The sequence below is a fragment of the Oncorhynchus tshawytscha genome, linkage group LG05 (genome assembly GCF_018296145.1).
Source record: "Oncorhynchus tshawytscha isolate Ot180627B linkage group LG05, Otsh_v2.0, whole genome shotgun sequence".
NCBI classification, from domain to species: domain Eukaryota; kingdom Metazoa; phylum Chordata; class Actinopteri; order Salmoniformes; family Salmonidae; genus Oncorhynchus; species Oncorhynchus tshawytscha.
The window spans coordinates 25991061-26014069 of NC_056433.1; the positions used below are offsets into that span (position 1 = coordinate 25991061).

The 23009-nt window shown below is 42.9% G+C and overlaps 1 protein-coding gene and 1 pseudogene across 1 annotated transcript; both read left to right on the plus strand.

Annotated features, from left to right (window-relative positions):
• LOC112251499 overlaps positions 1 to 4828 on the plus strand; it is a 28536-nt pseudogene extending 23708 nt beyond the window's left edge.
• A 90-nt stretch (positions 4829 to 4918) lies between these two features.
• LOC112250386 (adenylosuccinate synthetase isozyme 1 A) lies at positions 4919 to 20397 on the plus strand. The gene is made up of 13 exons (XM_024420477.2): positions 4919 to 5413; positions 14151 to 14253; positions 15950 to 16012; positions 16167 to 16217; positions 16548 to 16614; positions 17186 to 17293; positions 17402 to 17483; positions 17782 to 17908; positions 18209 to 18363; positions 18521 to 18645; positions 18871 to 18968; positions 19122 to 19271; positions 19357 to 20397. The coding sequence occupies exons 1-13, from the start codon at positions 5246 to 5248 to the stop codon at positions 19407 to 19409; spliced, it is 1350 nt and encodes a 449-aa protein (XP_024276245.1). The 5' UTR covers positions 4919 to 5245; the 3' UTR covers positions 19410 to 20397.
• Positions 20398 to 23009: the final 2612 nt, after the last annotated feature.

Sequence of the window (23009 nt, forward strand, 5' to 3'; positions counted from 1 at the left end):
TACCACGTTTATTGTTTACTTCCACAGTGTGAATTTGGAGTCTATCCAGACAGAGGTGAGCTCGCTCATCAAGCGGTTGAAAGATTCAGAGAAGAAGGTGGCTTCCTCTTCTGTGGAGGACATCAAGGAGCAGTATCTAACGGCAATGCAGGTGGGTTGCAATACCTCTCCTCACCACCAGAGAGCAGGTGACTTTGTAGTTTCGCAAAAGCTCCCCTTTAATGGTTTTAGAGATTTGTGACTTCATCGTGATTGTTGCCAGATCATAACTAAATAAATCCCCCTGAATTGGCTGTCTACTCTAGGGAAGCCTGGAGGCTTGCAGGGAGCTGGAGGAGAGGTTTTTCTCCATTGACAGGAAGAAGGAGGATCTGGCACTGTATCTGTGTGAGGACTCATCCCGTCTCTCTCTGGAGGAGCTGTTCAGCACTATAAAGACCTTCAGGGGACTCTTCATCAAAGCTCTCAAGGTGAGAGAAACAAATAACTAATGGACCTACTTCACCTATTGACGTTCCTATATAAAACCATTCAATTTAAGTATATCTTTCTGTGTTTATTCCACAAACTGGGTCATACATTTTGACTGCATAGGTCCTCCAATTTTGTTCAGAGATTAAATACCACATTGCTATGGTTTCACATTCTGGATACCTACTATTACTGTCTTTTCTTTTGCTTGTTTAAATCCCAGGACAATCAGACCCGCCAAGAGCAAGCCATCAAGGCAGAGAAGAGGAAGAAACAGCAGGAGGAGGAGGATTCCAAGCGACCAAGAGGGGATAACGGAAAGATAAGTGAGTCTAACCGCCAGCCAACACTCCAAATAACACTGTTACCTCAAGGCACTCCCTGGTGACTATAGTCATAACTCAACAGTGACCCATTACCAACATCATAATCATACATGGATCATTTGTAGCTTCTGAAAGGGATTCTCCCTGGCTGTGTCTCAATAGTCTTCAGAAGATCCCTTTCCTCGTCTCCTCCTCCACAAAATAGAAGGTTTCCATTGCCTTTAACTGTCCAGTCTTTCAGTGCAGATTAAGGAAAGGAGACTAGGAAATTATGCCACTTTCTAAGGACAGTTGACACCTATAAGTGCATGTTTGATAATTGCAATTCACCAGTCCAAATTCAAACGCACTACCAGAGCATTGCATGTATCAGGGTTGACTGTTTTGAGATGAACCCTCTGTCCCTCAACCCCAGTTCGTAAAGCCCCCCCAGTCCAGGAAGAGGGCTGCATAATCGACCACCTGCTGTCTGACATCAGGAAGGGCTATGCACTGAGGAAGACCAGGCCCCAGGCCGACAGGACAAGCCTGCCCTCTGCAGACAAGAAAAGGGACAGCAGTCTGCCGGGTGAGCATGAGGATGGGACTGGCCATTGATTCTGCTGCTGCCTTGAGCTGTTTGAAAGATATTACTAAGGCCCTGTCCAGAAACACCCTCTTACCTCTAAGCGCTAGGCACTTGTGTAGATCTGAAAGGCTTGCATGTAGAATGTAGAAGAGGTTTGTAGATAAGGTAAATGTAGTTAGTTGTGCTTTATGTTAATATCTTTAATCAATAATTGTCCTTTCTCTCCTCCCCTAGAGCAGGACACACAGCCTGAGGGATTGCCTGCTATAGATGCTAAAAATGGAGATGAAGTTGAAAAGGTGACATCACCCAATGACCAAAGACAACAAGACAGAGATTCAGTCGTAGGGGAGTCCTCTCCCGGCCTCCCCACACACCCCTCACTCATTTCACATTCACCCGAAACCTTAGGCCCCTCAGACCTCCATACCACCACCACCACCAAGGACCAGGGAACCTGTGATCACACACAGAGTGAGGACCTCAAACCTGGGATGGATTCCTTGGCTGACCGCCTGGTCGAGGAGGAGTCCCCAGAGGTGGAGAGGGTTAAGGCTGCTGATTCAGAGGTTGAGGATGTGAACAGGAATGCATTCTCAGCTGGTGGGGATGTTCCAAAGAGCGGAGACACAGAGATAGATGGGAACCAGGAAAGTGGAGCTGATGGAAAGGGGTTAGAGGAGAGTCAATCATCAGAGTCCCCCTCAAACACAGCTGCTGGCGACGCAGAGCCCAAACCACAGTCACAGAAACGGGGGGATACTAAGAGACATAGAGAAGGTAATGTCTTCAGAACTAGCCTCATCTTGATAGAAAATGAACCATTCTTGCTTATCTAGATTTTTTTTGTCCTGTAAGGAAAACTTTGTTTCTTGTCTTTAATTCCCTAAAAACAGACATGGGCTATGGAAAAGGCCACACTAAACCTAAAAAGAGTTGTGTGTTACATTGAGGTAGGTTCTCCTCCTTTCAGGTTTTTCAGAATCCCAGAAACACCATCCACTAACCCTGCATGGATCTAACCAGGTCATTGGTGGGGCGTCAGGTAGCCTAGTGGTTAGAGCTTTGGACTAGTAACCGAAAGGTTGCAAGATCAAATCCCTGAGCTGACAAGGTAAACCTCTGTCATTCTGCTCCTGAACAAGGCAGTTAACCCACTGTTCCTAGGCTGTCGTTGAAAATAAGAATTTGTTCTTAAAACTGACTTGCCTAGTTAAAAAAAAGTAATAATAAATGGGTGATTTAAGGGTCCTGTTTCACTGGTTTCCTTTCAATTCGGTGTCTTGTCCATCCTGCATATCCCTCCCCTTTCATACACCAGTTACTCTTCCTGCTCCAACTCTCTTCCATGTCTGGGGGGTATGTGGTGTGGTTAGCCTGGCTGACCATGTGTTGGTGCTTTATGGATGACTCCCAGGGGCTTTTTGTTGGTTGTGTATATTGTCTGTCAGCTAGCACTGGGTGGTTGGAGATTTGTAGGCTTGCCATCATTGGATCCCCCCAGTACCCAAGGTGACCTTATGATGGGAGATGTGATACACCTCGCGCCTGGCGGAACGCATACCGACCTACTGAACACTGCAGGACCTCAGTCGAACTGCCTGTTCTCCCTACCAACAACCACCACCACACACAAACACATGCACGTGCACACACACACACAGAGTAAATCATTGAATTAGATCAGATCTGGGCCAGTGGTTTTGTGGGTCATTTCTAGGTTGTTATTGATTCACTTGGTTTGAGCAACATTTTGTGTATGTTACATGTAGTGCCTAGCAAGGAACAAGTCTCTATAAAAATTATGTTGCATTTGATGTTAATTAAGAACAACCCACTGGGCACAGACGCCATCTATTCCACGTTGGTTCAATGTAATTTCATTGAAATGGTGTGGAAACAACAATGATTCAACCAGTGTGAGCCCAGTGGGAACTTACTACTGCAAACTAATCCTTTTTACCAGATTTTCCCCCATTTTTTGTTTCTTTTATGAATTTTTGCCCCCATTTTTATTTTATTTCATAAATGAACATGTCAGGGAAGCAATTTGTCGTCAGTGTGCTGTAAATCTTTGTCACTCTGCTAAGGGATGTTAAATCACAGATGTCCGCTGAAGATGACATTCCTGTGGGGTCTATGGGTCTATTATCTTCTAACCGCCAGTGTGCAGTCTGGAGAGAGGGACTGCTATGGGTCTGACGCTCAGTACACTTTCCTTGTTATGTAAACACTTGAGGCAGAAGTTGTCCTTATTCACAGATTACCATTTATCGTTAGGGCAATTCAAATATCTGACCCTAGATCAGTTGTCGGGACAATTCTACCGACTTCACCTGAACGTACACAGCTTCACTAAAATCCCACAACATCAAGCTTAACCTATATTTGTGTCCTTGTCTCCATTGTTTGGGGGTGCTTCCTTTCCATGCGCTCTCATCTTGTTGATTTACTTTACTTATTCCTTTCAGCTCCTAGTGTAGCAATGGGTCTCAACTGTCTATCGTCTTGTATTCTGGGTGAAATTAAATTAGCTATAGCTGTGTGTTTGGTATATGCAACAACACTGATTCTATCTTGTATCTCTATTTCTAGGTGGACGCAAGAAGAAGGACAAGGCCAAAGGCAAAAAGAAACAATGAATGTTTCAGTGCTCCACCCCTGTCTGCCAAACATATACTATGGTATACATTAACATTATACTGTACTTACAAATATCTATATCAGCCATGCATGTTTTTCCTACTTTTTTCAAAGGATTACCTAATGAACCTAGGTGATGCTTGTTTTTCAAAATGGAGACTTCCTTATTAACCCCCTATAGTGGGGTCTTTGTATGATTTACTACATCAATAACAGGATTTGACAATGATATGACAGGAACTGCTTTGCAACCAACCCCAGGAAGTATGGATGATGATGATGATGATGATGATGGGATAATTTGCATGTTACAATTTCATCATGGACATTCAATGTATTGGACACAATTTCATTGAAATATTATACATTATTTGACAAAAATCAACATGTCTATGTATAGAATGTTTCAATTTGATACTGAGACAAATGTTTACAGTAGGTCTACATGTTATGTTTACTTGTTGATACAGACTCTCGATTCATTTGGCAAATAGAGGGCCCCTCATTTCATTTGGCAAATAGAGGGCCTCTTTTGCCTACAGCCAAGCATTGTTGTAATGACTGTAATGAATATTGGTTCATGATCAGTTAGCCATTAAATATAAAAGGTAACAGCATAGATAGACCATAATAATAAACTCACCTGTTTTTCCAGAAACAACAATGTTATAGTGATAATTTGCTCTAGTCTCTTTTGTAACAGTTATTGTTTCTTATTGCACTCTGCATTAACACTGTCATTTAAAAAAAGGCTATGCTAATCAGGGATTTAGTAGGCTATAAAAATACTCCAAATACAATAAAATAATCTGATACACTCCCATGCATTTTTTTATTCGATTTCTCTATCTCGTTTATATGTGTGCTAATAGCTAGGGACAGTATGTTCACAGTTAAAATTGTTGCATATGGCCGGTCCAGTGGTTCAACATAGTGTGCGCAACGTGTGCGAGTAGTTTCATCCAAACGAGACTAGCACTCGGAGAATGATTAGGCCTACACTATAGGAATTCTCATTGGCACTCGCTTTCGTGGTAGTCTTGACCAACGGATAAGGGTTTGACGGTAAATATAGACACGAGATCATGTGCAGTCTAGACTACGGTTGGTGTACCCCCTCGTAATCAGGCGGCAAACCCGTTTTTGGTTAGACCGAATTCTTCTTGAGCACTGACATTTTTCTCATCACATACGAGTTGTCATTTTACTGCGAGCAGTGCGCTGGCGTAGGATAAATATGTCTCACAAAAGTTGTTATACAAACCCTGGCACTGGGGGGAAGCGACCTCGAAACGACAAGGGGAACAAGGTGACAGTTGTACTTGGTGCACAATGGGGCGATGAAGGGAAGGGGAAAGTGGTGGATTTGTTGGCGACAGAGTCGGACATCATTTGCAGATGCCAGGTGAGGAAATAAAATACATAGAGAAATGTACTCTGTACTCATTGTTATGTGTCTGCGTTTTTCTTTATTTGAGAAGTTTACACTTGCAAGACCTTTATGTTTATTTGGACACATTGTTTTACGCACCTGTTAACAATTCCAGGTGCTCCGCTGTGCATCTCTATGCAATGTCAGTCAGTGTAAAGTAGGTGCCATTGTGAAAACTGTATCTATTGATTCATAGTGCCTTAACGTTAATTTTGTTTCCAGGCGCATGAGAGAAAGCAGATTGGGCATTAACTATTTCAACGCAGCACCGTGAAATGTTGGGTTGAAAGACCCTGTGTTTATTCAAGGAAATACCTGTCTGTTGTAACATGAACCCGGCTCAACAGGAGTTAGGAGCTCTTTTTATGTGCTTAAGGGCTCTTTATATTTGCTTAAGGGCTAGGGCACTTTTTTCAGAATTTCTGCCTGACTGATGTGCCCAGGACCAGCCATGATATGCATATAATTGGTACCATTGGATAGAAAACACTTTGACGTTTGTAGAATGTTAAAATAATGTATGAGACTATAACATAATTGATATGGTAGCCGAAAATCCCATACTCTTTCAATGGAAAGCTATGGGTCCGATGCAATTCCAGCTTCCAGAATGCAATTCCTAAGGCTTCCACTAGATGTCAACTATTTGTTCAAGGTTTCGGGCTTGTTTCTCCCAAAACGAGGAAGAATTTTGAGTTTTGGTACAAGGAGTCACATTTGGAAATCAGTCTGTGGGTGCACACTTGACAATTTTACTTTTCTATTGAACATACTTCTTTCCGTATGAAATATTATAGTTTAATTCGATTTTAGGGTACCTGAGGATTGATTAGAAACGTAGTTTGGCTTGCTTTAACAAAGCGCTTTAGCGGTAGCTTTTTGGACTCCTTTGTCTGCATGTTGAACTAGTGGATTGCTGAAATTGATGGTGCCAACTAAACAAACTTTTTGGGATATAACAAAACGACCATTACTATTTCCTACATTGTAGAATAATAGTGAAGACATCAATAGTATGAAATAACACATATGGAATCACATAGTAACCAAAAAAGTGTTAAACAAATCAAAATATATTTTACTTTTGACATTCTTCAAAGTAGCCACCCTTTGTCTTGATGACAGCTTTGCACACTCTTGTCATTCTCTCAACCAGCTTCACCTGGAAAAATGCTTTTCCAACAGTCTTAATGGACTTCCCACATATGCTGAGCACTTGTTGGATGCTCTTCCTTCACTCTGCGGTCCAACTCATCCCAAACAATCTCAATTGGGTTGATTGTGAAGGCCAGGTCATCTGATGCAGCACTCCATCACTCTCCTTCTTGGTAAAATAGCCCTTACACAGCCTGGAGGTGTGTTGGGTCATTGTCCTGTTGGAAAACAAGTGATAGTCCCATGAAGCACAAATCAGATGTGATGGCGTATCACTGCAGAAGGCTGTGGTAGCCATGATGGTTACTGATTATTGGAGGACCAAAAAAAGCCGATACCGATTAATCGGACGATTTAAAAAAAAATGTATTTGTAATAATGACAATTACAACAATACTGAATGAACACTTATTTTAACTTAATATAATACATCAATGAAAATCAATTTAGCCTCAAATAAATAATGAAACATGTTCAATTTGGTTTAGATAATGCAAAAACAAAGTGTTGGAGAAGTAAAAGTGCAACATGTGCCATGTAAAAAAGCTAACGTTTGAGTTCCTTGCTCAGAACATGAGAACATTTGAAAGTTGGTGGTTCCTTTTAACATGAGACTTCAATATTCCAAGGTAAGAGGTTTTAGGTTGTAGTTAATATAGAATTTATAGGACTATTTCTCTCTATACCAATTGTATTTCATATACCTTTGACTATTGGATGTTCTTATAGGCACTATAGTATTGCCAGTGTAACAGTGTAGCTTCCGTCCCTCTCCTCGCCCCTACCTGGGCTTGAACCAGGAACACATCGACAACAGCCACACTCGAAGCAGCGTTACTGTCACACCCTGACCATAGTTTGCTTTGTATGTTTCTATGTTTTGGTTGGTCAGGGTGTGATCTGAGTGGGCATTCTATGTTGGATGTCTTGTTTGTCTATTTCTATGTCTGGCCTGATATGGTTCTCAATCAGAGGCAGGTGTTAGTCATTGTCTCTGATTGGGAACCATATTTAGGTAGCCTGGGTTTCACTGTGTGTTTGTGGGTGATTGTTCCTGTCTCTGTGTTTTGCACCAGATAGGGCTGTTTTTGGTTTTCCACGTTTATTGTTTTTGTTAGTTTATTCATGTCTAGTGTCTTTATTAAAAAACATGAATAACCACCACGCTGCGTTTTGGTCCGCCTCTCCTTCACCTAAAGAAAACCGTTACAGAATCACCCACCACAACAGGACCAAGCGGCGTGGGAACGGGCAACAGCAGTAGAGGCAGCAATGTCTGGACTATACTACTTGGGAGGAAATAGACAGGTGGGCGGTCGACCCAGGAGGAGTGCCGGAGCCCGCCTGGGATTCGCTGGAGCAGTGCGAAGAGGGGTATAGAAGAATGGAGTTGGAGAAGCAAGCACGGCGGCGCGGACGGAAGCCCGAGAGTCAGCCCCAAAAATGTATTGGGGGGGGGCGCAGGGGGAGTGTGGCAGAGTCAGGAGTCAGACCTGAGCCAACTCCCCCCGTTTATCGTGAGGAGCCAAGGAGGAGCTCAGAACCAGAGCTGGTGTTGGAGGTGAGCGAAGCAGAGACTGTGAAGGAGTTAATGGGGAAATTGGAGGAGAGAGATATGAGGGAGTTGCTAGTTTGGTGCATGAGGCACGACATTCGCCCGACGGAGTGTGTCAGGGATTTAATGGCACCTGGGTCAGCTCTCCATACTCATCCTGAGGTGCGTGCTAGGGGTCTGGTGAAGACTGTGCCAGCCTCAAACACCAGGCCTCCTGTGCATCTCCCTAGCCTTGCACGTCCTGTGCCATCTCAGCACTACAGTGCTTCTAGCAGTGCTAACCGTGGCGGGCGTGGTGCTCGTCAGGCACCGTGTTATGCGGTGGTTCGCACGGTGTCCCCAGTACGCGTGCTTAGCCCGGTGTGCTACATCCCTGCTTCCCACATCTGCCGGGCTAGGGTGAAGATCCAGCCAGGGCGGTTAGTGCCAGCCCTGCTCTCAAGATCTCCAGTACGCCTTCACGGTCCGGTCCATCCAGTGCCACCTCCACACACCAGCCCTCCGGTGGCAGCTCCCCGCACCAGGCTTCCTGTGCATGTCCTCGGCCCAGTACCACCAGTGCCAGCACCACGCATCAGGCCTACAGTTCGTTCCACCTGTCCAGCGCTGCCGGGGCCTTCCTCCTCTCCAGCGCTGCTGCCGGAGTCTCCCACCTGTCCGGCGCTGCTGCCGGAGTCTCCCGCCTGTCCGGCGCTGCTGCCGGAGTCTGAGGCGCCAGAGCCCCTCAGCCCAGAGGCGCCAGAGCCCCTCAGCCCAGAGGCGCCAGAGCCCCTCAGCCCAGAGGCACCAGAGCCCCTCAGCCCAGAGGCCCCAGAGCCCCTCAGCCCAGAGGCGCCAGAGCTTCTGTCCCGAGCTTCCGCCCCTCTGTCCTGAGCTGCCGCCCCTCTGTCCCGAGCTGCCGCCCCTCTGTCCCTAGCTGCCGCCCCTCTGTCCCGAGCTGCCGCCCCTCTGTCCCGAGCTGCCCCTCAGTCCAGTGGGGTCATTAAGTAGGGTCGCCGTGGCTAGGAGGCCACGGAAGCGGACAAGGTAGGGGACTAAGACTACGGTGAAGTGGGGGCCACGTCCAGCACCAGAGCCGCCACCGCGGACAGATGCCCACCCAGACCCTCCCCAATAGGTTCTAGGTTCAGGTTTTGCGGCTGGAGTCCGCACCTTGGGGGGGGGGGGGTACTGTCACACCCTGACCATAGTTTGCTTTGTATGTTTCTATGTTTGATCTGAGTGGTCTGAGTGGGCATTCTATGTTGGATGTCTTGTTTGTCTATTTCTATGTCTGGCCTGATATGGTTCTCAATCAGAGGCAGGTGTTAGTCATTGTCTCTGATTGGGAACCATATTTAGGTAGCCTGGGTTTCACTGTGTGTTTGTGGGTGATTGTTCCTGTCTCTGTGTTTTGCACCAGATAGGGCTGTTTTTGGTTTTCCACGTTTATTGTTTTTGTTAGTTTATTCATGTCTAGTGTCTTTAGTAAAAAACATGAATAACCACCACACTGCGTTTTGGTCCGCCTCTCCTTCACCTAAAGAAAACCGTTACAGTTACCCATCGCTCCACAAAAGCCGTGGCCCTTGCAGAGCAAGGGAAATAACTACTTCAAGTCTCAGAGCGAGTGACGTTTGAAACGCTATTAGCGCACACCCAGCTAACTAGCTAGCCATGTCACATGGGTTACACCAGCCATTAGGCTGATAGGCTTGAAGTCATAAACAGTGCTGTGCCTTGGAAGAGCTGCTGGCAAAACGCACAAAAGTGCTGTTTGAATGAATGCTTACCAGCCTGCTGCTGCCTACCATCACTCAGTCAGACTGCTCTATCAAGTCATAGACTTAATTATAACATACTAACACACAGATATACGAGCTTTTGGTCATTAATATGGTCGAATCCGGAAACTATCATTTCGAAAACAAAACGTTTATTATTTCAGTGAAATACGGAACCGTTCGGTATTTTATCTAACGGGTGGCATCCCTAAGTCTAAATATTCTTGTTACATTGCACAACCTTCAATGTTATGTCATAATTACGTAAAATTCTGGCAAATTAGTTCGCAATGAGCCAGGCGGCCCAAACTGTTGCATATACCCTGACTCTGCGTGCAATGAACGCAAGAGAAATGACACAATTTCACCTGGTTAATATTGCCTGCTAACCTGGATTTCTTTTAGCTAAATATGCAGGTTTAAAAATATATATTTCTGTGTATTGATTTTAAGAAAGGCATTGATGTTTATGGTTAGGTACAGTCGTCCAACGATTGTCCTTTTTTCGCAAATGCGCTGTTGTTAAATCATCCCCCAGCGTTGCATCGATTATATGCCATGCAGGACACGCTAGATAAACTAGTAATATCATCAACCATGTGTAGTTATAACTAGTGATTATGATTGATTGATTGTTTTTTATAAGATAAGTTTAATGCTAGCTAGCAACTTACCTTGGCTTCTACTGCATTCGTGTAACAGGCAGGCTCCTCGTGGAGTGCAATGAGAGGCAGGTGGTTAGAGCATTGGACTAGTTAACTGTAAGTTTGCAAGATTGGTTCTGCGAACTGACAAGGTGAAAATCTGTCATTCTGCCCCTGAACAAGGCAGTTAACCCACCGTTCCTAGGCCGTCATTGAAAATAAGAATGTGTTCTTAACTGACTTGCCTAGTTAAATAAAGATATAACAAAATAAAAAATAATAAAAAAATCGGTGCCCAAAAATACAGATTTCCGATTGTTATGAAAACTCGAAATCGGCCCTAATTAATCGGCCATTCCGATTAATCGGTCGACCCCTAGTTAAGTATGCCTTGAATTCTAAATAAATCACAAACAGTGTCACCAGCAAAACACCCACACACCATCACACCTCCTCCTCCATGCTTCACGTTGGGAACTATACATGCGGAGATCATCCTTTCACTTACTCTGTGTCTCACAAAAGCACGGCGGTTGAAACCAAAAATCTCAAATTTGGACTCATCAGACCAAAGGTTTCCACTGGTCTAATGTCTATTGCTCGTGTTTCTTGGCCCAAGCAAGTCTCTTCTTATTATTGGTGTCCTTTGGTAGTGGTTTCTTTGCAACAATTCGACCATGAAGGCCTGATTAATGCAGTCTCCTCTGAACAGTTGTTGTTGAGATGTGTCTATTACTTGAACTCTGTGAAGCATTTATTTGGTCTGCAATCTGAGGTGCAGTTAACTCTAATGAGCTTATCCTCTGCAGCAGAGGTAACTCTGGGTATTTATTTTGTGTTGTCGGTCCTCATGAGAGCCAGTTTCATCATATCACTTGATGGTTTTTGCGACTGCACTTGAAGAAACGTTCAAAGTTCTTGAAATTTTCCTCATTGATTGACCTTCATGTCTTAAAGTAATGTTTCTCTTTGCTTATTTGAGCTGTTCTTTCCATAATATGGCCTTGGCCTTTTACCAAATAGGGCTATCTTCTGTATACCACCCCTACCTTGTCACAACACAACTGATTGGCTCAAACGCATTAAGAAGGAAAGGCATTCCACAAATTAACTTTTAACAAGGCACCCCTTTTAATTGAAATGCATTCCAGGTGACTACCTCATGAAGCTTGTTGAGAGAATGCCAAGAGTGTGCAAAGCTGTCAGCAAGGAAAAGGGTGGCTACATAGAACAATCTCAAAAATAAAATATATTTAGATTTGTTTAACACTTTTTTGGTTACTACGGGATTCCATATGTGTTATTTCATAGTTTTGATGTCTTCACTATTATTCAACAATGTAGAAAATAGTCAAAATAAAGAAAAACCCTGCAATGAGTAGGTGTCCAAACCTTTGACTGGTACTGTAAATATTTTTGCAATAGTGAGGCACCGCCCCTAATGCTGTAATGGACGGGCTGCCACTGAGTCCGTCAGCTCACACTTTATAGATTGCTAGGTAAGTTAGTCTAGCCAGCTATCTGAACCTTGTAGTAATTATAGCAAAATGCTAATTGTTTTCTCCAAATCTTGCTTATGCCTCCCACAAAGCTAGAAACGGTCCTGACTGAAGGGGATACATTACTTATTTATTGGAAAGGCTCCTGTCAACATATTGCAACCAATTAGGGTGACAGTGTGGTTTCTGGGATTTGGACCCTTGTTAGTCCCCCTGTCAGCGCATCCCTTTGCAAATGGACCACAAGCCTTTGACAGTTTGCACCCATCATGTCAGTGGCTCCTGACCCCTTCCTATGGGATACAGCTTATAATGCATTCCATTATGCAACTCTAGCCCCACTGACGTGGACAGTATACACACTGTATCTCTCCTACTTCTGACACCGATGTCACCCAAGGGAATTTAATCCGTGTTATAGTTATACAAAGTGACAGAGACATGTTGGCTTTCGTCTGTGTTCTCTGATTAACACTGGGGTCTTCGGAATGTTTTGAGATAAAAGATGTTAAAATCAGGGATCAATTTTAGCAGCTTCAGCATGTTTACCATTTGGTCACAAAAAAGTTACTGCAGTGGAAAAATACAGTGTTTTCCCCTGGCGTTTCATCCAATTGTATCTTGACTCTCTTGAGATGCTTGGGACGTTAAGTGACCACTTTGTCCAGCGACAACACAAAACTACAAGTCAGAGATACACAAGAGACATGGTTATGTTATTGCCCGCGCCGTCGCTCCAAAATCTCCCATCAATTGGACGCCGAAATATTCTCTATTCGGTATTCAAAACCATGGCATTTTTGAAGAGTGGTGTTCAGTCATCCTAATTGAGAGTGTTTGGCAGTGAAAATGGGCAGCAGTGTCCTAAGGTCACTCAATGCTATCATTCTGAGTTGTCTTGTGTAGATAAGGCTGTTTCATGGATAATGTAATGAATTATGTTATTGAATATGGCCAAATGGTGTTTCTTCTCAGAACTTTTGTTTGCATGTTTGACTGACGTAAGTATCTTTCTAGATTCATTCTTTCATACTAGCCTCACGCTGTTCACTCCGTATTCATTTTCAGTGCTCCGGTGGAAATCATTTGAATCAAGAACATTCTGGTCCTTTGACTGGCTTTGACTGGCAACACTAGTCTTTGTCGGAAAGTAGCCTTACAAATATGGCAGAGCGTGTTTATAGTAAGCTTCTGCTGATGACAGAGATGTCTTCATGTTTATTTACTGTAATTGGCAGAGGTGTTACACGTGTTGGTTAACATTAGCACATTTCGTTTCCTCTTTGTCTTTGCCGAAGGAAGGGATTGAGACGGGTATTGGTAAACCTGACAGCGTAAGTCTGTGATCCCACTGGTGGAGACGTAAGAGAGGTTCCTGCAGAAAGACAGGATTGAAATACAGCTGCAGAGGGGACACTGGAAGTAACAACATACTGTACACATCACATTTAGGACAATCATGCAAGGTCCTTATATGTAACGTTTAACATCCTCAAACAAAGATACTTCAAATTGTGTGTATTGTGAATTTTTTAGATATTACTTGCTAAATATTACTGCACTGTTGCAGCTAGAAACACAAGCATTTTTCGCCTACACCCGCAATAACATCTGCTAAACATGTGTATCTGACCAATAAAATTTGATTTGAGTGTCAGTTTGGGATGCCCCCATTCCTCCAGTGTGTCTGCCAGCCTAGGGGATAAAGAGGAGTCACATGCCTGTGGAAGCATGGATACATGAGAAGGGCAGACTGCACTCCATTCCCCATATCCCAGACTACATGGAGTACGTGTGTGTGGGGGTGTCGTGTCACCTTGTCCCGATCGTTGCTGCTGCTAAAATAGCCTATAGTCTAGTTCTGCAGACTGCCGGTTAGTTTGATCTGGGAAAAACGATTTCCCCAGGCACCCTTCCCCTCAGGGCATGTTATAGAGTGGCTAGTCAGTCTTGTGTATCTGCAGGCAGGGGGGCTGGAACAGAGAAGAGGGGAGGAGGGGATGGCCTAGATAGGGGAGACTTGTTGGATTAGATAAAATAACCCATACGTTTGTTAAAGTGCCCTCTCTGTTCTTCTTGTTTTTCGGACCACAGGGCGGTAACAACGCAGGTCACACGGTGGTCGTGGATGGGAAGGAATATGACTTCCACCTCCTCCCCAGTGGGATCATCAACTCCAAAGCTGTTTCTGTGATCGGTGTGTACATTTCTATTCCCTATCACCAGCAGTTTGCCACTGTTCACCCTGACCAGTCACTCTGCTCTTTGGTTTGCCAGGAAGATGTAGGCCTACTGTCAAATCATTCAGTTCCAGTCAAAGGTTTGGACACACCTATTCAAGGGTTTTTCTTTATTTTACTATTTTCTACATTGTAGAATAATAGTGGAGACATCAAAACTATGAAATAACACATGGAATCATGTGGTAACCAAAAAAGTGTTAAGCAAATCAAAATTTATTTTAGATTTTAGATTCTCGAATATAGCCACCCTTTGTCATGGTGACAGCTTTGCACACTCTTGGCATTCTCTAAACCAGCTTCACCTGGAATGCTTTTCTAACAGTCTTGAAGGAGTTCCCACATATGCTGAGAACTTGTTGGATACTCTTCCTTCACTCTGCGGTCCAACTCATCCCAAACCATCTGAATTGGGTTGGGGTCGGGTGATTGTGGAGGCCAGGTTATCTGATACAGCACTCTATCACTCTCCTTCTTGGTAAAATAGCCCTTACACAGCCTGGAGTTATGTTGGGTCATGGTCCTGTTGAAAAACAAATGATATTCTCAATAAGCGCAAACCAGATGGGATGGCGTATCGCTGCAGAATGCTGTGGTAGCCATGCTGGTTAAGTGTGCCTTGAATTCTAAATAAATCCCAGATTGTGTCACCGGCAAAGCACCATCACACCTCCGACTCCATGCTTCACGGTGGGAACCACACATGTGGAGATCATCCTTTCACCTATTCTGCATCTCACAAAGACACAGCAGTTGCAACCAAAAATCTCAAATTGAACTCAGACCAAAGGACAGATTTCCACCAGTCAAATGTCCATTGCTCATGTTTCTTGGCCCAAGCAAGTCTCTTCTTCTTATTGGTGTCCTTTAGTAGTTGTTTCTTTGCAGCAATTCGACCATGAAGGCCTGATTCACGCAATCCTTTAGTAGTGGTTTCTTTGCAGCAATTTGACCATGAAGGCCTGATTCACTCAGTCTCCTCTGAACAGTTGATGTTGAGACTCTGTTAAGCATTTACTTGGTCTTCCTTTCCTGTGGTGGTCCTCATGAGAGCCAATTTCATCATAGCGCTTGATGATTTTTGAAACTGCACTTGAAGAGACTTTAAAAGTTCTTGACATTTTCCGTATTGGCTGACCTTCATGTCTTAAAGTAATGATGGACTGTCGTGCTTATTTGAGCTGTTCTTGCCATAATATGGACTTGGTCTTTTACCAAATAGGGCTATCTTCGGTATACCACCCTTACCTTGTCACAACACAACTGATTGGCTCAAACGCATTAAGAAGGGAAAAAAATCTACAAATGAACTTTTAACAAGGCACACCTGTTAATTTAAATGCATTCCAGGTGACTACCTCATGGAGCTGGTTGAGAGAATGCCAAGAGTGTTCAAAGCTGTCATCAAGGCAAAGGGTGGCTACTTTGAAGAATCTCAAAAATAAAATACACTTTTTTGGTTACTGCATGATTCCGTGTGTGTTATTTCATAGTTTTGATGTCTTCACTATTATTCTACAATGTAGAAAATAGTCAAAATAAAGAAAAACCCTGCAATGAGTAGGTGTGTCCAAACTTTTGACTGGTACGGTATGTAAAAATCCTATGAAATCGCATCTCATTTTACACAAAACATCCCTTCTGTCTCTGCAGGCAATGGTGTGGTCATTCATCTGCCAGGCTTGTTAGAAGAAGCGGAAAAAAATGAAAAGAAAGGTTGGAAGATTCAGATATCAATGTTAAGTGGAGTAATTAGCCTATAGTTTGTCTTAGAATGTTCACATTGATCATCTATTTAGAAAGGAACAGCAGTCAGCAGATGAGAGGACAGAGTGATTTTGCCTCACTATTTTATCTTTCCTTCCCACAGGCCTTAAAGACTGGGAGAAGAGACTGATCATCTCAGACAGGGCCCACATTGGTAACTAACTGTCTCATGGGAAAACAGCTGCATTTAAAAGAGAGGGCAAAGGACATGTAGTTCAGATAGCACTTAAAACAGACAAACAAGCACAGTAACGGATGTGATTATTGCTGATTGTTCGCAAATCAATTGCTAATTGATGTATATGTTTGTACTTCATGTCGTTGGTGTTGTGACAACAGTTTGTCAACAGTGGTTGCAGATAATTATAGAACATGGAGATACATTTATCCCATAGACTCTCATGTTGCTCACATGTTCCAATGACACGTTCTGCTGTTGTGTTTGTGTCCATGGCGTGAAATAACCTGTTTACCCTTTGGACAGTGTTTGACTTCCACCAGGCAGTCGACGGGCTCCAGGAGGTACAGAGACAAGCACAGGACGGGATAAAGTAAGAACAGTAAATTACACCTTTTTCTGCAGGGCTCAAACAACACTACTAAAGCCTGCAGGTGTAATGCATTGAGATTCATTAGTTATGCCAGTGGTGGAAAAAGTACCCAATTGCATTACTTGAGTAAAGTTAAGATACCTTAACAGAAAATGACTCAAGTAAAAGTGAAAGTCAGCCAATAAAATACTACTTGAGTAAAAGTCTAAAAGTATTTGGTTTTGAATTTACAGTACGTAAGTATCAAAAGTAAATGTAATTGCTCAACTACACTTACTGTAGGTATCAGAAGTAAAAGTATGCATCATTTCAAATTCCTTATATTAAGCAAACCAGACAGATTTTTTTTTCTTGTTTTTATAATTTCCCTATATCCAGAGGAACACTCCAACACTCAGGCATAATCATGATTCATTACAAAGGCACACAACGCTTGTCATGTCCTATTAAGCATTACCTGCAGGCTTTAAGCAAAGTGTTACCAGATTAAGTGTTTTATTAGCATTCCTGTAGTGTTGAAATATTATTTTCCTCAATTCTAGTGTTATAATTCAACATTTACTTCATACAGTATTGGAACCACAAAGAAAGGCATCGGACCGACCTACTCTAGCAAAGCGTCACGTACAGGGCTGCGTATCTGTGACCTCCTAGATGATTTCAAAGACTTTTCTACGAGGTAAGGTTATGGGGAGGACCAGTTGGCATTTGGCTCTCTGGACAATAGGAACATTTATTATGAAAATAACAGTATATTCATGTTCTTCTGATGGTGACTTGGTTCTAGGTTCAAGAACCTTGCTCAGCAGTACCAGGCTATGTTCCCCACACTGGTGGTAGATGTTGACGGTCAGCTGAACAAATTAAAGGTGAGTTTCATGAAGTGCACTTTTTTACGTGTTTGTTTGTGTACACTATGTGTTGACATGGCAATGGGGTAAACAACCCCCCTCAGCTAGTAGAAAAAGTCTGTCTGAATTGGGCATACTCCTAACTCATCATAATCATCATCACCCCATAATGACCCTGAAATGCACCACATCATGGGGTGATGTCTAAATTTAGCATCGGAGAAGCAGATGACAATTACAGTAGCTCTGCTCTCATGATCCATCTATCCATACAGTATAAACAAATCTCACCTATGCACCCTGTCTAACCTTTTAGGAGTATGCTGAGCGGATAAGACCCATGGTGCGAGACGGTGTCTATTTCATGTACGACGCTATTAATGGACCCCCTAAGAAGATTCTGGTGGAGGGCGCGAACGCTGCCCTGCTTGACATTGACTTTGGTAAGGAAATACTATACTCCCCTATGGCTGACCGTACGAGGTGGGTATAGATGCATGAATATGAGTAAGCACTGTTGGCCCGAGAATGATGGTATGTTCATAGGCATGGTATGTATCCTTAGAGTAGGTTTGTGTTTGGGTCTACACAGTCCTTGTTTACACCTGTTGACACCACATATAGTCATTATAATGGAATAAGGACATTTCAAAAGTAGACATTGCCCGATAGTTCTGGGTCTGGTGCACATCCAGGAGGCTATCACAAATGCATTCCTTTAAAACCTTGCGCTCGTCTCCCAGGTACATACCCATTTGTGACATCATCAAACTGCACCGTGGGTGGTGTGTGTACAGGACTGGGCATCCCACCTCTGAACATTGGTGATGTGTACGGGGTTGTGAAGGCCTACACTACTAGGGTGGGCATCGGGGCGTTCCCCACAGAACAACTCAATGTGAGTGGAACCCCAAACATGATACATTAAATACAAATTAGAGGAGATCTATATTGTAGAACATGATGTTAGAATTCAACTCGAAGTAGTCAAGTCTACACAGAATAGAGTAGTTGATTGCTCAGACCAGCTTCTCTGCTGTCATCCGTTCTTACAGGAGGTTGGGGAGCTGCTGCAGACGCGGGGCCATGAGGTGGGCGTGACCACAGGGAGGAAACGACGCTGTGGTTGGCTGGATCTGGTCATCCTGCGTTACGCCAATATGATAAACGGCTTCACGGCGTGAGTTTCACTGCAGGGTTTGCCCTGCCCTACGGTTGTGCAGTCCTGTATTTTTAATAGAAAAGTTGGGCTACTTTGCCACCTAGTGGATCTTATTGGGAACTTTAAGCTTAGATGCCATTTTTCAATTACATTTTCATTTTTTATTTAACCTTTATTTAATTAGGAGTTGACAAGAGATTATAGATATATGTTACGTTTTTACCCTGTTTTTTTCAATAACAGGTTTGCATTAACCAAACTTGATATCCTTGATGTGATGGATGAAATCAAAGTGGGAGTGTCTTATAAACTCAAGGGCAAAAAGATTCCCTATTTCCCAGGTAAGACTGACTGTCTACAAGTGTACATATTCGCTTCATACATGTATACGTGGTGAATCAAACAAAGAAGATGATGTTGGCGTTATAAGATTCATTTGGAAATTGTTAACACGAAACCTTTCTCTATATTCCTTATGACCCATGTCCCCTCAGCAAACATGGACGTCCTGCAGAAAGTGGAGGTGGAGTACGAGAAACTGCCTGGCTGGAAGAGTGACACCTCAGCCTGTAGGAAGTGGGAAGATCTGCCAGGCAAAGCCCAGAACTACATTCGCTTTGTGGAGAACCACGTTGGTGTACCCAGTAAGTATTCTCTTCCAAATGCAGGACTTACATGTTATTTTAAAATTCAATAAATCAATACGGAATCAACTTTTTCTCTTTCCAGTCAAATGGGTTGGAGTGGGCAAGGCCAGGGAGTCTATGATCCAGATGTTCTAGGACACAACAAGACCTTTGTCCTTCTTCTCTCCATGAAGGTGAATTGAGGTGGTATGGCTTAATCTTCTCTGGTCAGATTTCTTCTGTTCTTCTGTGCAGCAGCTGCACAGACCCCAACTCCTGGACTAACAAACAGGTTCAAATGAGAGTTTGTGCAACCGCCATGCTCTACTATACATGCAACCACCATGCTCTACTATACATGTAACCACCATGCTCTACTATACATGTAACCACCATGCTCTACTATACATGCAACCACCATGCTCTACTATACATGTAACCACCATGCTCTACTATACATGCAACCACCATGCTCTACTATAAATGGTTCAAAAAAACACAATGACGTGAGCAAATAATAGTTATATTGATTGTGTCACAGTAGTTCTTCTCTGTTGCAATTTACAAACCATGAAATTGTCTTAGGTGAGTTCAAATAGACTTGTTTCTGTTCCAATTCCGTTCTTTGCACTGATACAGCATTTTCGTCTTTTGTTGAATATTGTTTTGATTTGATATTGCCGTCATGTCAGCTAACATACGTTGTTTAGACTTGAATTAACATTGGCCAATATCTGATGTCTAATATAGTACTTGCATGCTAGAACTACAGCTGATATGTCAAACTATTTTGAACAATGCAATGTGCAATGGCCAGAATGAGGTAGTTGTATGACATGTTGTTGTCAAGGTGGAAGTCATGTGTCCTGATACTTGTCCATGAACTGAAGTGCAATACTGTATTTTGCTGTCCACATTATGTTAAAAAATCACAGGGAACCTGTTCTTTTATTGTAGCAATTAGAGCTCGGTTTCTATGGATCTTTCTGCCAGTCAAATAGATTTTTTCCCCAGTAATAGTATATCCCCCATTGACATTGTACTGTAACAGCTAAGAAAATGACACTGTGATACCCCAAAGGTTTTCTAGTGCAACACTTTTACAAGTGGAAATCTGATATGCAAATAAATCTGCTACATCACATACATTGATCTGTTGTGTATTATCTATGTTTTGTTTGTCTAGTTTGAGAAACAGATGCCTCACATGTCCTCAACTGGCAGCGTCATTAAATAGTACCCGCAAAACACCAGTCTCAACGTCAACAGTGAAGAGGCGACTCCGGGACGTCTGTTTCTCAAACTAGACACTCTAATGTACTTGTCCTCTTACTCAGTTGTGCACCGGGGCCTCCCACTTCCCTTCTATTCTGGGTAGATCCAGTTTGCGCTGTTCTGTGAGGGGAGTAGTACACAGCGTTGTACGAGATCTTCAGTTTCTTGGCAATTTCTCGCATGGAATAGCCATTATTTCTCAGAACAAGAATAGACTGATGAGTTTCAGAAGAAAGGTCTTTGTTTCTGGCCATTTTCAGCCTGTAATCGAAACCACAAATGCTGATGCTCCAGATACTCAACCAGTCTAAAGAAGGCCAGTTTTATTGCTTCTTTAATCAGAACAACAGTTTTCAGCTGTGCTAACATAATTGCAAAATGGTTTTATAATGATCAATTAGCCTTTAAAATGATAAACTTGGATTAGTTAACACAACGTGCTATTGGAACACAGGAGTGATGGTTGCTGATAATGGGCCTCTGTAAGCCTATGTAGATATTCCATTAAAAAATCTGCCGTTTCCAGCTACAATAGTCATTTACAACATTAACAATATCTACACTGTCTGTCTGATCAATTTGATGTTATTTTAATGGAAAATAAAAATAAGCTTTTCTATCAAAAACTGACATTTCTAAGCGACCCCAAACTTTTGATGTGTGGGTAGTGGATAGTAACCTGCTGGTGAGTCAGTGGTGATGGGAACATTGTCTCTATTTAGTCTCATCAGACAGGCCGGTACGACTGCACCGCCATTCACTGCTGAAATAGTGGCAATGAGGCTCCTGTTTGGCCTTTTCAGGTTATCAGATTAAGACCCTTTGAAATGAAATCACAGCCACTTGTCCCTTTTACCACACCTGGTCCCCATGACCCTCCCACCTGCTCTTGAGTGTCACTCCAGAAGGCCACCGCCACCCGCTGTCACTTCCCTGAAAATAGCCAGAGACCGTGACCCAGAGATGGTCTGTGTCATTCGAAGGTTAGAGCATATTAGATACAAGCCTGCTGGAGTTTCTCATCCGGTTAGCAGGGGGCCATTGTGTCTCTTTTACTGACATTAAATCCATAGTTGCTATGTGAAAATGTTCCTGGAACTGTGTCCCTGCAGGGGAGGATCAGGAGGTATTTTCACCTGTTTCGCTACTTAACATCTCTTCCTCTACATGTACATTTATATTTATGTGTTTGTGCCTTCTTTTTTGGGTGTTTGTTGTTATCCCTGTTGTGTTCCTCTGGTCCAGCAGGAGCCAATACTAACGTAATGTTGAAGCGAGGTCATATCTTTGCTTCTGGCTTTATACTGGCTGTTGGATAACTTTTAATTACCGATATTGAGGAGGATGTCCACGTTCTTTATTTCTTGTAATGTAATTTACAACAGGCTAGAGTCTGGGTTTCAGAAGCACCTCAGAGAGATATGTACGATCTAAAATGGCTCTGATTTCAAACAAAGCCATTAAATCCCACATAGAACTTGAACAGTTGAAGCACAATACTTAAATTGAGGTGAGTTACATTGCAATTACTTTAGATTGTAGTTGCATTACTATTACATCGTTGTTGTAGATTGATACTGTAGGTGTGGCTCAATTACAATAACATTCCCAGTAGGACCCTCACTATGTGGGCAACACAGCAAAGACAGATTGGGCTTGAAGAGAAAAGGTGCTGTGTGTGGCTTTCTTTCACAGACTGGCACTCAGTATTTTGCACAGTAGGGGTGTCGCTGTCTTCTGTCACACCATCTGCCTCCAATTCTGCTGTTGCTCTATCTTTCTATTCACCTCACATTCTTCCTCTCTCTCTTGCTTTCTCTCTTTCTCACTCTCCCTCTTGCTTTCTCTTTCTTGCTTTCTGCCCCCCCTCTCTATCTCTTGCTTTCTCTCGTTCTTTCTCTCTTTGCTTCATCTGGGAAAACATCCAGTCATAATAACACTCAAAGACTTGACAGATATTAGTGAAAAATAATTTGTTGCAGCTTGAGTTAAAACATACAGTAACCATACTGTGGTTTTGCCTTGGAAATTCCTTTTTGAAGAGGTAGCAATGTGTAAAAGTGAAAGCTGTGGTCAATTAAAGTGTTAAATGACACCTAAAACAGTTCTCGGCAGGTGTCTGTTGCCTTGGGCAATACCGTATTTCTCTTTTAGAAGAAAACAAAACCTTGCATCACTAAATGTGTCATCACAAAGACCCAAGGGAGAAATGGTTATCTTCTCATTAATTGGATTTAAGAGCTCTATTTTTTTCTGGCTGTGTGTAATTGTAAGAAAAACACTTCAGGGGAGAAGAAGGTGCCAGATGCTTTGGCAATCTGACCTTTGCTTTGGGGGGCTGAGTTCTTACCGGAAAATAAATAAATAAATATATATATATATACACAGTGCATTCAAAAAGTATTGAGACCCCTTCACTTTTTCCATATTTTGTTACGTTACAGCCTTAAATTGTTTCCCCCCACATCAATCTACACACAA